This window comes from Mesoplodon bidens (assembly GCF_964165515.1).
Source record: "Mesoplodon bidens genome assembly, chromosome: 18".
Classification (NCBI taxonomy): Eukaryota; Metazoa; Chordata; class Mammalia; order Artiodactyla; family Ziphiidae; genus Mesoplodon; species Mesoplodon bidens.
The window spans coordinates 47,381,225-47,398,218 of NC_138175.1; the positions used below are offsets into that span (position 1 = coordinate 47,381,225).

At 49.2% G+C, this 16,994-nt stretch overlaps 1 protein-coding gene across 2 annotated transcripts in view; it reads left to right on the forward strand.

The window, feature by feature from the left end:
- The window catches only part of RYR1 (ryanodine receptor 1), a gene marked incomplete at its 3' end in the record, with an annotated part of 118,542 nt that overhangs the window by 71,446 nt on the left and 30,102 nt on the right, over positions 1 to 16,994 (forward strand). For both annotated transcript variants that reach the window (XM_081216801.1, XM_081216802.1), the window contains exons 73-88: positions 99 to 211; positions 404 to 500; positions 949 to 1,055; positions 2,883 to 2,934; positions 3,067 to 3,135; positions 4,484 to 4,583; positions 4,890 to 4,969; positions 5,063 to 5,139; positions 6,089 to 6,162; positions 6,805 to 6,822; positions 7,885 to 7,965; positions 11,376 to 11,464; positions 11,559 to 11,687; positions 11,776 to 11,880; positions 14,063 to 14,144; positions 16,491 to 16,678. In XM_081216801.1, coding sequence (XP_081072927.1) covers positions 99 to 211; positions 404 to 500; positions 949 to 1,055; positions 2,883 to 2,934; positions 3,067 to 3,135; positions 4,484 to 4,583; positions 4,890 to 4,969; positions 5,063 to 5,139; positions 6,089 to 6,162; positions 6,805 to 6,822; positions 7,885 to 7,965; positions 11,376 to 11,464; positions 11,559 to 11,687; positions 11,776 to 11,880; positions 14,063 to 14,144; positions 16,491 to 16,678 — 1,461 coding nt within the window. The remainder of the gene's footprint in view (positions 1 to 98; positions 212 to 403; positions 501 to 948; positions 1,056 to 2,882; positions 2,935 to 3,066; positions 3,136 to 4,483; positions 4,584 to 4,889; positions 4,970 to 5,062; positions 5,140 to 6,088; positions 6,163 to 6,804; positions 6,823 to 7,884; positions 7,966 to 11,375; positions 11,465 to 11,558; positions 11,688 to 11,775; positions 11,881 to 14,062; positions 14,145 to 16,490; positions 16,679 to 16,994) is intronic.

Sequence of the window (16,994 nt, forward strand, 5' to 3'; positions counted from 1 at the left end):
TTGGACGTGGGCACTGATGGGCAGTTTCACTCGGGGCTGGAAGTGAGAATCAGACCAGGGGCAGAGTCTGGAGACGTGACAGATAATCCCGCCTCCAGATCGAGCACCCTTATAAGTCCAAGAAGGCCGTGTGGCACAAGCTCTTGTCCAAGCAGCGCCGGAGGGCGGTCGTCGCCTGTTTCCGCATGACCCCCCTGTACAACCTGCCAACGTAAGACATCCCCCCCCACCCGTGGAGGAGGGAACCTCTAGGGGCCTTGGAGAAAGAGTGGCTGAAGAGGCAAGAGGATGGAGTGTCAACCCCAGTGGGGTCTTGGGGAGTGGTTAGGGGAGGAGATGTGTGGGAGGACAGAGAAGCGTGGATGGGGAGGTCCCGGCGACACCGCACATCTTTCCCCCAAAGGCAACGGGCCTGTAACATGTTTGTGGAGAGCTACAAGGCGGCGTGGATCCTGACTGAAGACCACAGTTTCGAGGACCGCATGATAGATGACCTTTCAGTGAGCTGGGGCCTGCCTGGGAGTGTCGGGCACAGTGGGATAGGACTGGGACCCAGCCGTCCACTGTACACCTCCAGGGGTGGGTCGCCCTTCGCACTGTGGGGTATGGGAACCAGGGCCGGGTGCAGGATGTGGGGGAAGAGAAAAAAAAAACAGCCCAGGGCTTCCCTGGTGGCGCAGTGGTTGAGAGTCCCTGCCGATGCAGGGGACACGGGTTCGTGCCCCGGTCCGGGAAGATCCCACATGCCGCGGAGCAGCTGGGCCCGTGAGCCATGGCCGCTGAGCCTGCGCGTCTGGAGCCTGTGCTCCGCAAGGGAGAGGCCACAACAGTGAGAGGCCCGCGTACCGCAAAAAAGAAACAAACAAAAAAAACAGCCCAGCAGGGCTAGGGGGGGAGACAGGTGGGGAACCTAGGAGCCCCTCCCCCGAGCCCCACACCTCCCTCCAGAAAGCTGGTGAGCGGGAAGAGGAGGAGGAAGAGGTGGAGGAGAAGAAGCCAGACCCCCTGCACCAGCTCGTCCTGCACTTCAGCCGTACCGCCCTGACTGAGAAGAGGTGAGGGCCCTTCCTAGGTCCCAGAGGGAAAGCCGCCACCTCTGCCCACTCCTGCAACCTCCCTGTCACTCAAGAGAGACCCTCAGCGTGGGAGTCCCATAGCGGATCTTCTAATATCATTTTACTCAGACAGGCAGAGCTCCCACGTACCGCTGTGCAGACCGAGCACTTCACGGGCATCTCCTCTGAAGTGTTCACATCACAGGCAATATTGATTTAGGCTTTTTCTAGAAGAAAATGTCTTGCTCAAACAAAATCAGTATACTACAATATATTATAGGGAGAAAATCAGAATATTATGACAAATTTCCAACAGATGGCAGTGAGGAAGGGGAGCCTTTTTCTAATTCACACAAAAGCTTCGTATGGGCTAGTGGCAGTCATGGGAATAAATAGCAGCGTTTATTAAATGTTTTTTTACGTGTCAAGCACCATGCTAAACACCTGACATATAGATCCTCTCCCTTAATTGTCACATTATGAGATAGATATTATTATCACCTTTTTTGTGTGGATGAGGAAATGGAGGCACAGAGATTTGTTTTTCTTATGTAATATCAAGTCAGGAGGTAGAGAGCCTAGGGCTGGGCAGTGGCACAATGACACTGACAGGGACCCAGACTCGTTCAGGATTTCTGCCCTGCCATTCTGAGCTGTTGCCTGGTGGTTACAAGATGGATGCTGAACATCCAGGCATCATGACCACATGTCAAGCAGAAAGAAGGTGAAAGGCTTTCCCTTAAGCAGGACCAAAATCTTTTTGTCCAAGGAAAGCTCTCCCTGGTGGGCTTCTGCACATGTTTCATTGGCCAGAATTCTGACATCAGGTCACCACCAGTTGCAAGGGAGACTGGGAAACTGAGTATTCTCTTTTCTATCCTCTGGGACGGCAATGACCCTGGAGTTAGACTATCCAGGTTTGAATCCCAGCACAAGGTTTGAATCCCAGTATAAGCTCTATGGTTTGAATCCCAGTACAAGCTCTATGACCAGTACAAGCTCTATGACCCTGACGAAGAAGGATCTTTGTGCCTCAGTTTCCCTCGTCTGTAAAATGGGGTTAGTAATCCAACTGACCCTTGAACAATGCAGGGGTTAGGGGTACTGACCCTCCATGTGGTCAAAAGTCCAGGTATAACTCTATAGTTGGCCCTCCATAGCTGCGGTTCTGCATCCATGGATTCAACCAACCATGGATTGTATAGTACTGTAGCAGTATTTATTCTTAAAAATGCACATATAAGTGGACCTGTGCAGTTCAAAACTATACTGTTCAAGGGTTAACTATATATCTACCTAATTGAATTACTGTGAGAATTAATTTGTTATTATATACAAAGCGCTTAGAACAGAAACCAACCTAGAGTAAACTCAATGGGTGTTGGCCATTACTCTGCTGGTATTAGTATTTATTATTATAGAGGAGACCTAAGGAGGTGGTTGGCCGTAGTTGTCAGGTGAGCCAACCAGTTGTCAGGTGGCAAGATGGCCCGGGAAGCTCCAGGCTTCCATCACACCATCACAGCAACCCCAGTGGAAAGGGAGCAGCTCTATCAATAGCTTCAGCAAAACTCCCAGAATGAATTCCACTGGACCAGAGTGGATCACATGACCATCTCTTACCTATTATTGTAGCCAAGCAGATCGAAAGTACTGATTGGCTCAGCCTTGATCACATGCCCAGTCTGGCAATGGAGAATCCTACCCCATCTGAACCACACAGCCTGAGCATGGAGAGGGGTGGCTCTCCAAAGGAAAACTGGGAGCTGTTATAAGATGGGGTTCCTCTCTACTGGGTCCTGACTGTCTCCCCACTTACTTCCTCAGCAAACTGGATGAAGATTACTTGTATATAGCGTATGCCGATATCATGGCAAAGGTGAGGCCCTGCCCCCGTTTAGGGCAGGTTCCTTTCCCCCTCAGCTGCAATGCCTGTCCACTGAAAGGGCTGGAACTGGCCTGGGGTATCTCTTCTGTTCACCATCATCTCTAACTGATGCCCTGTCCTCAGAGCTGCCACCTGGAGGAGGGAGGGGAGAATGGCGAAGTTGAAGAAGAGGAGGTGGAGCTTTCCTTTGAGGTAGGTGGGATCAAGTAGTCCCTGAAGAAAGGGATGGGGAATCCTGACTTCATTATCCCCCATTCAGTCAGCATGTGTTCACAGAGGAATGCTCTGGGCCCGGCCCTAGGCTGGGGGATGTTGAGCACATAGCAGCGGCCAAGCCAGTCTACTGGGGAGTCAGCTGCATCAAGCAGACAGCAACAGCACAGAGTATCCACCGTGGTGATGAGGGGAGCTCCAGCAGAATGGTCAGGGCGGGAATGGGGAGGCACGGGCAGAGGGGTCAGGGCGGGGGGAAGCCAGGGAAGCTCAGGGGGTCATGCGGGCCCAGGCAAGACGCCTGATCCAGCCCGCGGGGGAAGGGTTTCAGGGAGGGTTTCTCAGAGGAAGGGATGTCTGAGCAGAAGGATAAAAGGAATGTGCCAGTTGAAGAAAAAGGGAAAGGTGTTCCAGGTAGGGGCACAGCATACGCAAAGGCCAGGCAGTGAGAAAGAGCTAGTAAATGCAGTTAACCCATCCTTTCACTCATGAAGGTGATCAGCAAGCATTTCCCCAAGTTTCTCAACCTTTTTTGTGTCAGGGTCCCCTTTGGCATCTGATGAACCCTTTCTCAGAATCATGTACTTAAATGTATAAAACGAATCCATAGCAGAGGAAACAAGCATATTGAAACAGTTGTCAAAATATTGCTTTAAAAATTTGTGATACAGTAATAGTTGTACTTCTCTATTAATCTACCAAATAACAAGAACTAACAGTGGATCCAGGAGCTACTGTAATTGATAAGTAGTGATGAACATAAGTGATATTTCGAGGGAATTCCCTGGTGGTCCAGTGGTTAGGACTCGGTGCTTTCAATGCTGGGGGCCCGGGTTCAATCCCACAAGCTGCGCAGTGCGGCCAAAAAAAAAAAAAAGGTGATGTTTCGAGATGTCTTCAAAAATGATGTGATATGGAAACATCTGTGATTTGTATGGATGACACAACCACGGATTCTGCTAATGTTGCTGTGATTTACGGCCTCATCCATAATGGAAGGAAATGCTACATTTCAGATGGAGGGTGGGAAATATAAAAATATAACTTTTTTCCCCAGCCATGTTCACAGACCCCTGGGATTTTATCCATTGACCCCTTGGAGGTGCATGGGGCCAGGTTACGATTGCTCCATGCCCAGCCCTATGTAGGTGCAGGAGGCAAATCGCAGACTTCAGTCCCAGGGGATAGAAGGCGCTTACAGTTGAAGGGATGAGCCAGGGGATGTGGCTGGAGCAGGAAGGCAGTGGTGAGGGCAAGGCTGTGAGAGGGAAAGGCTGGGCTGGTGAGCCTGGACTCACCCAGCTCCGTGGGCCGGGCTCTGCTGCAGGAGAAAGAGATGGAGAAGCAGAGGCTCCTGTACCAGCAGGCGCGGCTGCACAACCGGGGCACCGCGGAGATGGTGCTTCAGATGATCAGTGCCTGCAAAGGTGCCCTGCGCATGCCTTCAGCTCCTCCTGAGTGAACCCCCCGTCCCCAGCCCACCCATCCCCTGTGGGCCCAGCGGGCACACTCTCCCACCCCTTATGCATGTGGATTGCACTCATACACTTGCCTTGCAATTTCTCACCAATTCCTTCAATCCTGATCACCCCTGCATACACGCCCTTGCACTCTCCTCTGCCCCTTTCTCTGACATCCCCCGGGATGGCTGTTTTCTGGTGAGTGAAGAACACTGCTCCCAAACTGAGTGGACCATCCATTGCCTGCCCCGCCCCCCAACCCATCCCCTCCAGGAGAAACGGGCGCCATGGTGTCCTCCACCCTGAAGCTGGGCATCTCCATCCTGAATGGAGGCAATGCCGATGTGCAGCAGGTAATGGGTGAAGGGACTTGGGAGGGGAGCTGGGAGGGGTGGGAGGTTCCTATGAGACCCCCAGTTCCCCCTCCACTCCCACCCCCTCTGCAGAAAATGCTGGATTACCTGAAGGACAAGAAAGAAGTTGGCTTCTTCCAGAGTATCCAGGCGCTGATGCAAACCTGCAGGTGGGCTCTAGTGCACATCTTTAGTGAAGCTGCTTGGTGTGGCTGAGCCCCCAGTCCTCGTACCACCTCCGGTTCCAGGTCTGTTCTCTTGGTTCCAGGAACAGAGACACACTCAGACCAGCTCAAATAATAGAGTTTATTATAAGGATTCACATGGAACGATAAGGGAGGCAAAATGCCACAGACTTTAAGAACGAGTTGTGTTAAGGATCCAGACAGCTGGAACCGGATGGTTGTTGAGTCTTCAAGGGACACTCAGGCAGCAGGGACTTGAGGCTCTTTCCGATGAGCCCTATTCGTGTGGCTCCACTACTGTCTGCCTTTGTTCTCCTCTTGTGGTTGACTGACTTTCGCTGCCTCTCTGAAGCTTTCACTAATTGATGGTTTCTGTTTCCTTCTGATTTCAACTTTTATACATTTCATCCTTGCCCCACCTGACCTCACAGCTGCCACTGCATAGCTTCTATCAGCTCTTGGTTTCTGCTTCCTCTTTTTTTTTTTTTTTAAGATGTTGGGGGTAGGAGTCTATTAATTAATTTATTTATCTTTGCTGTGTTGGGTCTTCGTTTCTGTGTGAAGGCTTTCTCTAGTTGTGGCAAGGGGGGGCCACTCTTCACCGCGGTGCGCGGGCCTCTCACTGTCGCGGCCTCTCTTGTTGCGGAGCACAGGCTCCAGACGCGCAGGCTCAGTAGTTGTGGCTCACGGGCCTAGTTGCTCTGCGGCATGTGGGATCCTCCAAGACCAGGGCTCGAACCCGTGTCCCCTGCATTAGCAGGCAGATTCTCAACCACTGCGCCACCAGGGAAGCCCTCTGCTTCCTCTTGATTTCAGCTCACTCATGGTTTACGATGGCTCACCACCCTCCACCGTGGGGAAGCTACCAGGCTCTGGAAGAGAGGAGGGCAGAGGCCTCAGCACATCTTCACCGTCTTTCCTTTCTTTCCCTCAGTGTCCTGGATCTCAATGCCTTCGAGAGACAGAACAAGGCAGAGGGGCTGGGCATGGTGAACGAGGATGGAACCGGTGAGGCCTTCTTGGGCTTCCGTCTCCCTGGGGCATCCTCTTCTTTCAGGATCCCCCCCCTCCCCCCCCCCAATTGCCCAGAGCTCCCTTCCACCAAGACACCTTCCCTTCCCAAGGGCATGCCCAGGTTTCCCCCCTGCAGTGGTCCCCAGTCCTGCCCACCCCCATTCCTCCAGAGTCTCCCTCCCCATGGTCCCACCCCTGGGTGTCCTTTTGTGTTCTCTCACCCATCACCACATGGACCCCACCCTCCACATGCCCCACGTCTCCAGCCCTGGTTGCTGTTCTCTCATTAATGTCCCTAATCCGAGTTAATCGAGTCTCCTCTTTGCCGTGTTGTGACGTGCCTAACCTTTCTGCCCTGATCCTCGCCTCCTGCCTCCCCACCTGTACCTACCCATCTCTCCCTTTCTCTTCCCTCTTCTTTCTTCCTCTCTGCTTTTACCCTCTTCTTGTTCTCTTCTTTGCTTCCTTGCTCCTTGTCGCTCTTTCTCTCTGTGGGTTGTTTCTCTCTCTGTGTCTGTGCCTTCATCCCTGACCGTGTCACTGTGTGTGTTTTTCTGTCTGTCTCTCTGTCCCCTTCTGCCTTTCGTTTTCCCTCTCTTCTTCTGCTTCTTCCTCTCATCCTGTTGGCTGCCGCAGTCATCAACCGCCAGAACGGTAATTCCCCTAGTCCATTCCCCGTGCTATGCTACTGCCGCCCCTTCCTTCTAACCCCGAACCATCCCCTCCACCTGGGGGCTGAGGATTTGGGTCATCCGGGGGGGGGAGGGTCCATGCCCGAGGAAAGTCTTGAGATCAGGGGTCCAGAGACCGAGATCCGGGTCCCAGATTAGCCACTAACAACACATGGGACTCTTACCTTCCGTAAGCCTCAGTTTCCCCATGTGTAAAACAGAAGCTAGAGAAGATGGCAAAGATCCCTTTCCAGCTGGATGTTCTCAGACTTCCAGACCCAGATTCGCACTCCCGAGGTGGCGTGAACCCCTCTCCCACCTACCCTGCTCTCTGCGCCCGCAACCCCATGTTGATCGAGTCTGCGGCTCCCATCCACCAACCAGATTGGTTGCCCCCAAGCAGCCACTCTGATTGGTGTGCATGCCTCCTCTACGCTTGCTCTGGTTGGCCGAACCTTCACTATCTAGCCTTCCCTGCCGTACAGCCCACAGTGATTGGCTTCTTTCAGGTGCCCGTTCTGATTGGCCCATGTTTACATGACTCCCCCTCTGCTTCTCCTGGATTGGCTGCTTTCAAGGCATCTGAGCCAATTGGCTGGCTTTGGATTCCCATCCCCCTGCTCAATCCCCTCCGGCTCAGAGCCTTTGCGTGAAAGTGACCCTGACCCCCATAATCCATTAACCGCCCCACGCTGTCCTGGAGGGGGGCTGAGGGAGGTAACAGCAGCCCGAACCTCTGCTAGGTCGACAGACACTCCCAGCTGTCACACAGGTGGTGACATCAAAGGGACAGTGATATTGTAGACAGATACTTGAGGCCCCAGCTTCATGACTCAGGGCACCTCAGTTTCCATCTGCTGATGTCCTAGACTCTGGTGTCATGGATGCCCGTGGCCCTCATGCTGTCTTTAAAGTGGTGGCTGCTCCCCCCGCTGCACGCCCCATGCTTTCTGCATGCGTGTGCAGTGTGCATGGGCCATGTGCATGCCTGCTGTGTCCTGGCGCATCTGATCCCTTCTGGCCCCTTCCCCCCTCTTCCACCCAGGAGAGAAGGTCATGGCAGATGATGAATTCACCCAAGACCTGTTCCGATTCCTGCAACTGCTCTGCGAGGGGCACAATAATGGTGAGGACGAGGGGTGGGTGACATAGAAGGCCAAGGCTTGGGGTCACTCTGGAAGGGTTGCCTGAGTTAATCTCCGGTCTCCTCTTCCCCTTATCAGTGATGGCCTCAATCCCCCCATCCAGGCTTTGTCTTCAATCCCATTGTCGTTCATTCTTTACTTTCAGCCAGTGTCAAGTGCTGCTTGCCCACCTTCCTAATCTCTCTTGAATGTCTGGAGCCTAGCCACTTTGCTTCACTTTCACCTCCTCTAGCCAGTCCAATTCCCCAAAAGCAATCTGCCAAAACCCAATTCGGCCCAAAATCAATTTTCACAAATGAGCAATTCGCCACATGCCGTTTTTCCACAGGCATTTTGCAGCAGCTGCCAAAGTTCAGTAAATGTGGTAGATTGCCATACTCTGGGTCTGTAGAGGGAAAAATTGCCTGGCATTTTTAAATGAATCTATTAGAACCACCTATTAATTTTGCTTATAAAATACTTGGCCACGAGGAAGGCCTACAGACTCTTTCCTAACTTAAACAAGTTTGAGTTTTCACCACTTTTGTTCTGGTTCTGGCAATATAACCAGAGCAAGGATGATACAGCAAGTTAATTAAATACATCAATGGTGAGAAAATATAACCTCATGTGGCACACAGCTTACAACGTTAAAGGAACAGTTGAAATTCTGAACAGTAAACATTGTACCCAACGCAGTTTCCTATGACAAACATGTACAGTCTCAAGGTTGTGGTTATAACGCTTAGTGGGTGATAAGAAACCACAGACTGCCCAGCAGTTAACCTTCATGACAAGAATGGGAGTAATTATAAATCTAACCTCCATAGAACCCGCGCCCCATTTGGCTAGTGTTCTTTAAGGTAAACATCTTTAATCTTCACTTTTTTCTTTTCAAAAGGATAAAGCATGATCCATTGTTTTGTATTATCATAAGCTCTTATGTCCACAGCTAGTTTTTCTTCAAGGTTTATTAAATACCTTTGTGCCATGTGACTGGGGTTTTCTTTCTTTAACAAAGGTGGAATGAGTCTTTGGGGCTTAGAATGAATTTTATTCCCTGGGTCTATGACTTTTTGGAAATGAGAATGTTCTTATGGTGGGATTTCTCTCTCCCACCAAATTTGCAATCTGGTCCTCTGCCCAAATTTGTGGATTCATTAACCAGCCCAGTCGAATAAATATTTGAAATATCTTTCAAATCTCAGATGCCTTGCATGTCTTGAGTATTCAGTGCCATTCAGAGCAGACAGAAGCCGGGGAGCCGTATTAACCATTTAGGCATACAGTCTGATTTAAATGAACACAGAAAAAGGAATTAGAAAACAGGGTTGATGGGAAAGCCTGTCCCTTGGCTTATAAAATCTTGAATATTTGAGTGTACTTTTCGTCTGTAATGTGAAACCAGGCAAAATGGACATTCAGCCTGATATAGTGATTGTGAAGTGGCTATAGGGAAATCAGATGGAAGTAAAACTTTGGGAGAAAAAAACTTTCAAGGGCTGTTGAAGCCATCCTGGGCAACATGACATTGCTATAACATCAGAAGAATTTAACTGAAGCTTGTTTTCATTGCCTTGATAATCTGATGATTTGGCAAATGGGTCTACAGAGGTTGTTCTCAAACTCAAGCATACCTAAGAATCAACAGAAGGCCTTGTTAAACTAGACTACTGGACCCTATCCCAGATTTTCTGATTTAGTAATTCTGGGGCGGAGCCCAGGAATTTGCATTTCTAACAGGTTTCCTTCCGGAAGATGCTGACGCTGCTGGTCTAGGCCCATGTTTTGAGAGTCACTGCTCCAAAGTGCAGCTGTTAACCTCAGCACTCTCTTTAAGGCCCTTTAAGAACAGCTATTGTTTATTGAGCACTTATGTACCAGGTTCTGTCCTCAATTCATTATATATGCTAAAGCATTAAAACCTCACCAAAGCTCTTTAAAGTAGGTCCTATTGTGACCACCGTGTTACATATGGGGGAACCGAGGCACAGCCTGCCACACAGAGAGGTTCAATAACTTGCCTGAGGTCACACAGCGAGGAATTTGTGCAGCCAACTCCTACTCATCTTTCAGGTCATAGCTCAGAGGTCCCCTCCTCCAAGAAGCCCTCCCTGACCACCTTGTCTGGGTCAGGCATCTCCTCTGGGCTCCTCCAACCCCTGAGCTTCCCCCGTCACAGCCTTTAGCATCATCCTCATTATTATTCCAGAACTTCTCAACCACACCCTGACGTAGAGAGATGGTGTAATAAGCCCCCAAGAAGCCATCACTCAGCTCTAACAGTTATCAGCTCTCTGCCATAGAACAATGTTTTTCAAATGGTGGGAACCAACTCACCAGAGGGTCGTGAATCAAGTTTATCGCAGAGGTTCTCATTCCTAATTGTGCATTGGTGTGCCTGGGGAGCTTTACAAGACACTAAAGCTCAGGTTTCACTCAGATATTCTAATTTAATTGGTCTGGGATGGGGTCTGAGCACTGGGATATTTAAAATCCTCCAGGTAGTTCTAATGTGCAGCCAGGGTTGGGAGGTTGAGAACTACACATTTAGTGGGTTGAGTTCAGAATTCATTTGTAGTTAACCAGACTAGTACAGGACAGAAAATAGCAGAATGTATGGCACATAGTAAGGGTATGTGAAACTTCTGTTTCAGGTATATGTGGATGTAATTTCAGATTAGACACGCGTACTGGGTCTCAGTGTAAATATGTACCGGATTTCCTACTGTAGGTTGCAGTTAGAAAAGACTGAAAAATTACTACATGATAATATAAAGTTCACAAGGGCAGGGACTTTGTTTTCTTCTACTGCTGTATCTCCAGGGCACATAATAAATGCTCAGGAAATTTGTCGTATCAAGGTATGTGACCAGTCTTCATTTCCCGTTAGCATATAGTATATGCTTAATAAATATATATTGAATAAATGAACAAATAAATAACAAATGCTTATCTCCTCTGGTTCTTGGTAGGTGCTCAATAAATATTTTTTGGATAAATGAATGAATAAATAACCAATCTCCGATCTCCCCAGCACATAGTAGGCATTCAGTAAAAAACTTTTGTGGACAAACGAAGGCTGAATCTCCACCTCCCCCTGCTACATTGTAGGTGCTCAATAAATACTTCGGGGAAAAAATGAGTAAATGACCTGCCCTCCACCACATCTGGCACATAGTAGGCCTTCAATAAATATTTATTAGACAAATGGATAAACGATCCTCCATCTTCCCCTAACACATAGTAGGTACTGATAAAGAGTTATTAAGTAAATTAATGATTATATGCCTTCCAGCATACAATAGGCCCTCAATAAACATTTATTGCATAAATGAATAAAGGACTCACTGTCCACCTCCCCTAGCACATGGTAGATGCTCAATAAATGAGTGACTTTTCATCTCCCTAGATTTCCAGAACTACCTACGGACACAGACAGGGAATACAACCACTATTAACATCATCATCTGTACTGTGGACTACCTCCTGCGGCTCCAGGTGAGGATGTGAGGCCGTCCAGGTGTGACCCGGGGCGGGGTCTGTTGGGCCATGGTTTGCACCAGCAGCCCCTTACGCTGCGTCTGCCCCCCAGGAATCCATCAGCGACTTCTACTGGTACTACTCGGGCAAGGATGTCATTGAGGAGCAGGGCAAGAGGAACTTTTCCAAGGCCATGTCTGTGGCTAAACAGGTGTTCAACAGCCTCACCGAATACATTCAGGTACGGCTCGCCCGCTGGGGCGGGGCGGGGCAGTTCCGCATCCCGCGCCCTGCCTCGTGCTCACGTAGAACCTCTCTCTGCCCCACAGGGGCCCTGCACCGGGAACCAGCAGAGTCTAGCGCACAGCCGCCTCTGGGACGCCGTGGTGGGATTCCTGCACGTGTTTGCCCACATGATGATGAAGCTCGCTCAGGTTCGGGCCTCTCTGTTCTTCATCCAACTGCTTCCAGGCATCCCCCAACTGGCACGTTTCCAAGTTTTGCCCCATCGGTCCGTGTCGCACCCCAGTGCTCCCGGCAGGTTGCACACTGGTCCCTCTCCGTGGCCAAATCCATCTTTCTTCTGGATTGGCTCTCTCCATGACCCCGCCTCCTCCTCTGCCACCGCCAATCGGATGGCTATCCATCTACAGTTGCCTTGGTCCGACGTTTGGGGCCCGCCCGCTCTGGTCCAGAGCTCCTCTGTGATTGGTTGGTGTTCTTTCCCCTCTGATGAGGTCACCCAGATTCGGACAGGACTAGGGATAGGATGAGGGTAGGCTTCTAGATCTGGGCCTGGGGCTGAAGGGGTGTTTTGCTTCTTTATTCTGCTTGCGGCAGATGACATCTATCCAGGGCATCCATGATGTAAGGTCCCTGTCGAGCCCCGTCTCCCATCTCTAGCATCTTCGTGCTCCCCTTTTCCCCACCACCCCCGCCCCTTTGCAGCCTTGTCAATGCCTCACAAACACCGTATCCATTTGCTCTGCTTCTGTCTGGTAAACATATTCAAGGCTGCCATACGCGCTGCAGCAGGGCCCAGCATCTGAAACGGCACCATCCACATCCTAGACATCATACATATATCGGTGTGTTTATTACAATAGTTTTCCAGCAGATGGCAATATTCTGTATATTATAATTTCCCAACAGGAAAGAGTCTTGAAGAAGGGAAGCCTTTTTCTAATTTACTCAAAGGCACCACAGGGGCTGGCAGAAATCCTGTCTGGTGTCATCTGACCTTTTGAAAGGAGTTGAACTTAAGAATGCAATTTCTTAGTGTCAGTGAGTTCAAGTGGGGCTGTTGATGTAATCTTAAAATTCTAGAGGATATTGGTATCTTAGTGTTGAGTTCCAAATCCTGCAGAATTAATTCCTCAGCCATAGTCTAGGTTAAATTGCAAGGGCTAGGAATCCAATGCAAAGTGGTAGCTTACAAAAAAAGAATAAAAAGAAAAGAATTTATCAGTTCACATCACAGATCAGATCCAGGGCCTATAGTGCTGTTTGTAGAAATGTCCCTCTCCTCTCTAGCTTCATTCTCAAGCAGGTGCTCCCCATGGGCTGGGAAAATGATGCCCTGGGCTTTCATGAGCTCCACTAACAGCTCCAGAGGGAAGAGAACACCTCTTTAGATCCAGGAAAAGATCTGCCATATTCTTTTATTGCACCCCTACAACCCGGAAGATGGGGTTAGTCCCATATGCTCTGAGAGTGGGACTGTTGAGAGAATCAAGGGGCTACATCATGGACAGGCACACGCCACAGGACTCACCCATCTTAGGATCTTGAGATCCTGGAATGTTGGAATCTTAGAGTCAGAATGCAGAGCTTTGGAACTGTGGAAATGTGTTAGGATTAGAATCAGCAACTCTAGAACTAGCATGGGGTAGAAGGAGCCTTACATCCCATTTATCTGGTCCCCTTCCCCTTCCTCCATTTCATTAGGTAGAACCATATGAAATTACCACTTTGTTGGTGAGAAATGACTGAAGACTAGCAATTTTATGTAGCTCAACCTAATACAAATAGGGGCCATGGGGCAGAACTTTGGCCATGTTGGAGACTTCTGTGGGCCCTACATGAGTCACTGTGACAGGACAGCCATTCTTCCCAAATGGCTTACCAGAAAGCACATAGCTGTGTCCCACAGCCTTCTTCCTGAACCCAGAGTCCCACTTTTTTGATCACACATTCATTCAACAAACATGTGTCAAGCACCCACCATAGGCCAGACGCAGTGCTGAACTCTCATCCCTTCCCAGATCTGTGTCACTGTCCCCAGTATTTGCCCCTGTCCATCTCTGTCTCTCTTGGTTCCAAGCATCTGCTCTCAGATCCCCATACACCTCCCAGTCCTCCTTGTCTGCCAGCCCTTGTCCTTACACGTCACCTGTTGGGCCCACTTCCCCCAAAGTGCCAATCCCACCCCACAGTCTTGTCTCTCTGCCTTTTCCCCTGCTTCCGAGGAACATGCCTGGACTCGGGTCCCCTCGGAGGTAAGAGGGGGAAAGAAAAGGGGTCTTAGGCCCTGCTGGGTGGGTGGAAGCAGCTGGAGGTGAGGGAGGCGTCTCTGCTGAGAAGAGCCCTCACAAAGCTGGGATGTGGGGTCTCTAGGACTCGAGCCAGATCGAGCTGTTGAAGGAGCTGCTGGATCTACAGAAGGACATGGTGGTCATGTTGCTGTCACTACTAGAAGGTAAGCTCCTAGTGGGTGGGGGTAAGGGGAGGGTACAAATGTTCAGATGATCCTGAAAATGGCCCTCTGAGACCCAGGAGAGCCTAACCTTCAACCCCATCTGATATCATGTGAGGGTCAATGCATTTAAGTTGCTATAAGAAGCTCAGCAAACACTTATTGGCCACTTATTATGTGCCAGGTCCTGACTGTAGATATAGTAATTTATTGGATCGCCAGAGAAATCTTAATTAGGTCGGTGGCCTGGACACTTTTTAAAATTTATGCACTGAATATTTATTTATTTATTTATTTATTTGCTGAATATATCATTTAGCTCTTGCTGCCTAACAAATATCCCCAAAATATAGTGACTTAAAACAATCATAATTTATTACTAATTAATAAAATTATTTAACTTGTAGACAAAGACTTTTTTCTATAGAGGTTCATAACAGCATCCTCATTCTTTTATATGGCTGCGTAGTACTAATTGCGTGGGGATACAGTGATTCATTTAACCACACCCCTATCAATGGACATTCAAGGTTCTTAATTTAAAAATATTTTGCTATTACAAACCATGTTGCAATGAATAATACTCCTACGATGTTTTAAATTTTTGGTAACTAGTCATCAGCTTTTAAAAATCAGATTTAAAGGGACTTCCCTGGTGGCACAGTGGTTAAGAATCCACCTGCCAATGCAGGGGACACGGGTTTGAACCCTTGTCTGGGAAGATCCCACATGCCGCGGAGCAACTGAGCCTGTGCGCCACAACTACTGAGCCTGTGCTCTACAGCCCGCGAGCCACAACTCCTGAGCCCGTGCACCTAGAGCCCCTGCTCCGCAACAGAAGAGGCCACAGCAAGGAAGAGTAGCCCCCCGTCACCGCAACTAGAGAAAGCCCACGCACAGCAACAAAGACCCAAAGCAGCCACAAATAATCAATTAATTAAAAAAAATCAGGGGCTTCCCTGGTGGCGCAGTGGTTGAGAGTCCGCCTGCCGATGCAGGGGACACGGGTTCGTGCCCCTATCCCGGAAGATCCCACATGCCGTGGAGCGGCTGGGCCCGCGAGCCATGGCCGCGGAGCCTGTGTGTCCGGAGCCTGTGCTCCGCAACGGGAGAGGCCACAGCAGTGAGAGGCCCGCGTACAGCAAAAAAAAAAAAAAAAAAAAAAAAAAAATCAGATTTAACAATCAAAAATCCCTTTAAACATTTTTTTCTTGAAAAATTGAAAGATTCGGTGACCATGCATCCACATTCTCACATGGGAAAAATCAGCTGAACTGGATTAAATAACTATCATATCAGTGTTCAATCTGATTTTGATGACTGCACTATGATTATATAAGAGAATGTCCTCATCTTTAAGAATATATATGTGGAAATGTTTAGGGGTAAAAAGGCCTCATGTCTACAGCTTAGTCCTTAATGGTTCAGTGAAAAAAAATAGAGAGGGAGAGGTATTATAAAGCAAACATGACAAAATGTAAACAGTTGATGAATCTGGAATACATGAGGGTTCCCTTGCACTATTCTTGTGAACTACATGTAAATTTGAAATTATATGAAAATTGAAAGGTACAAAAAGAAACTGGAGCCAGTTTGGGGAGTTCCCTGGCAGTCCAGTGGTTAGGATTTGGGGTTTTCACTGCTGTGGCCCGGGTTCAGTCCCTGGTGGCAGAACTAAGATCCCGCAAGCTGTGTGGCACAGCCAAAAAATAAATGAATGAATATAAATATAAATAAAATCTGTTAAAAATAAAAGGTGGAGCCAGTTTGCTTTAGAGGGGGTGTGGGGTCCCAGTTTACCACAGTCTCCACCTCTCCCTGTTGTCTTGTCTTTGGCCTACCTCACTCATCTATGGACCTGCCTGGCCTCTGTGGGCTAGTGGAAGGCTTAGGTGGTGTGAGCTCTGAGGTCATGCAGCTCTGGGTTCAAGTCCTCCCCACCCCCTTACTGGCTGTGTAACCCTGAGTTTGAGACTTTGTCTGAGTCTGTTTCCTCATCTGTAAAAATGAATAGTGACACACGTTCCTTACAAAGATGAGGTTGTGTCAGTGCAGCACTTGGCATGGCATCTGGACCCGCCATTAGTTTATGCCACTGTTATCTTTGTTGATGACTCCCCCAGCTATTGGGGGAGGAGGACATAGACAGAATCAGCCAGGTTCACACCTGATGCTGAGGCAGATCAGAAAGTGACCCTTGCCCTCTGAGGGGAGGTACAGGAGCTGGCCAGGGAAGCTTCCACCAGCACAGTGGATCCTGGTGGCTCCTGAGCTGGAGAGGGAGGCAAGCCCAATGGGGATCCAGAAAGGAGGCTCTGTTGAGCCACACTGACCTGGGGCTGCCTGCAGGGAACGTGGTGAACGGCATGATTGCCCGGCAGATGGTGGACATGCTTGTGGAATCCTCATCCAACGTGGAGATGATCCTCAAGTTCTTCGACATGTTCCTGAAACTCAAGGACATTGTGGGCTCTGAGGCCTTCCAGGACTATGTCACTGATCCCCGTGGCCTCATCTCCAAGAAGGACTTCCAGAAGGTGAGTACTGGAAGGCGGATGGGTGGGGTGCCAAGCGCCAGTCATGCCCTTCCTGGCTGCCTGCTGTAGGCAAGAGACTTCTCTGGATGCCTCAGTTTCCTTATCTGTAAAACGGGGATAAAATGATCATCCTTGGACTTGTTTTGAAGACGAAATGCATCAACACAAATGAGAACCTTATTTCTATTATCATTATTAACAGTCACAATATTATTATTATAAATAGAGATCAGATATTCAGTTGATAAACATCTACTGGGTTTCTCCTCTGTGTTGGGCTCTGTGCTGGTACCATGGACACAGCAACGACTGAGAC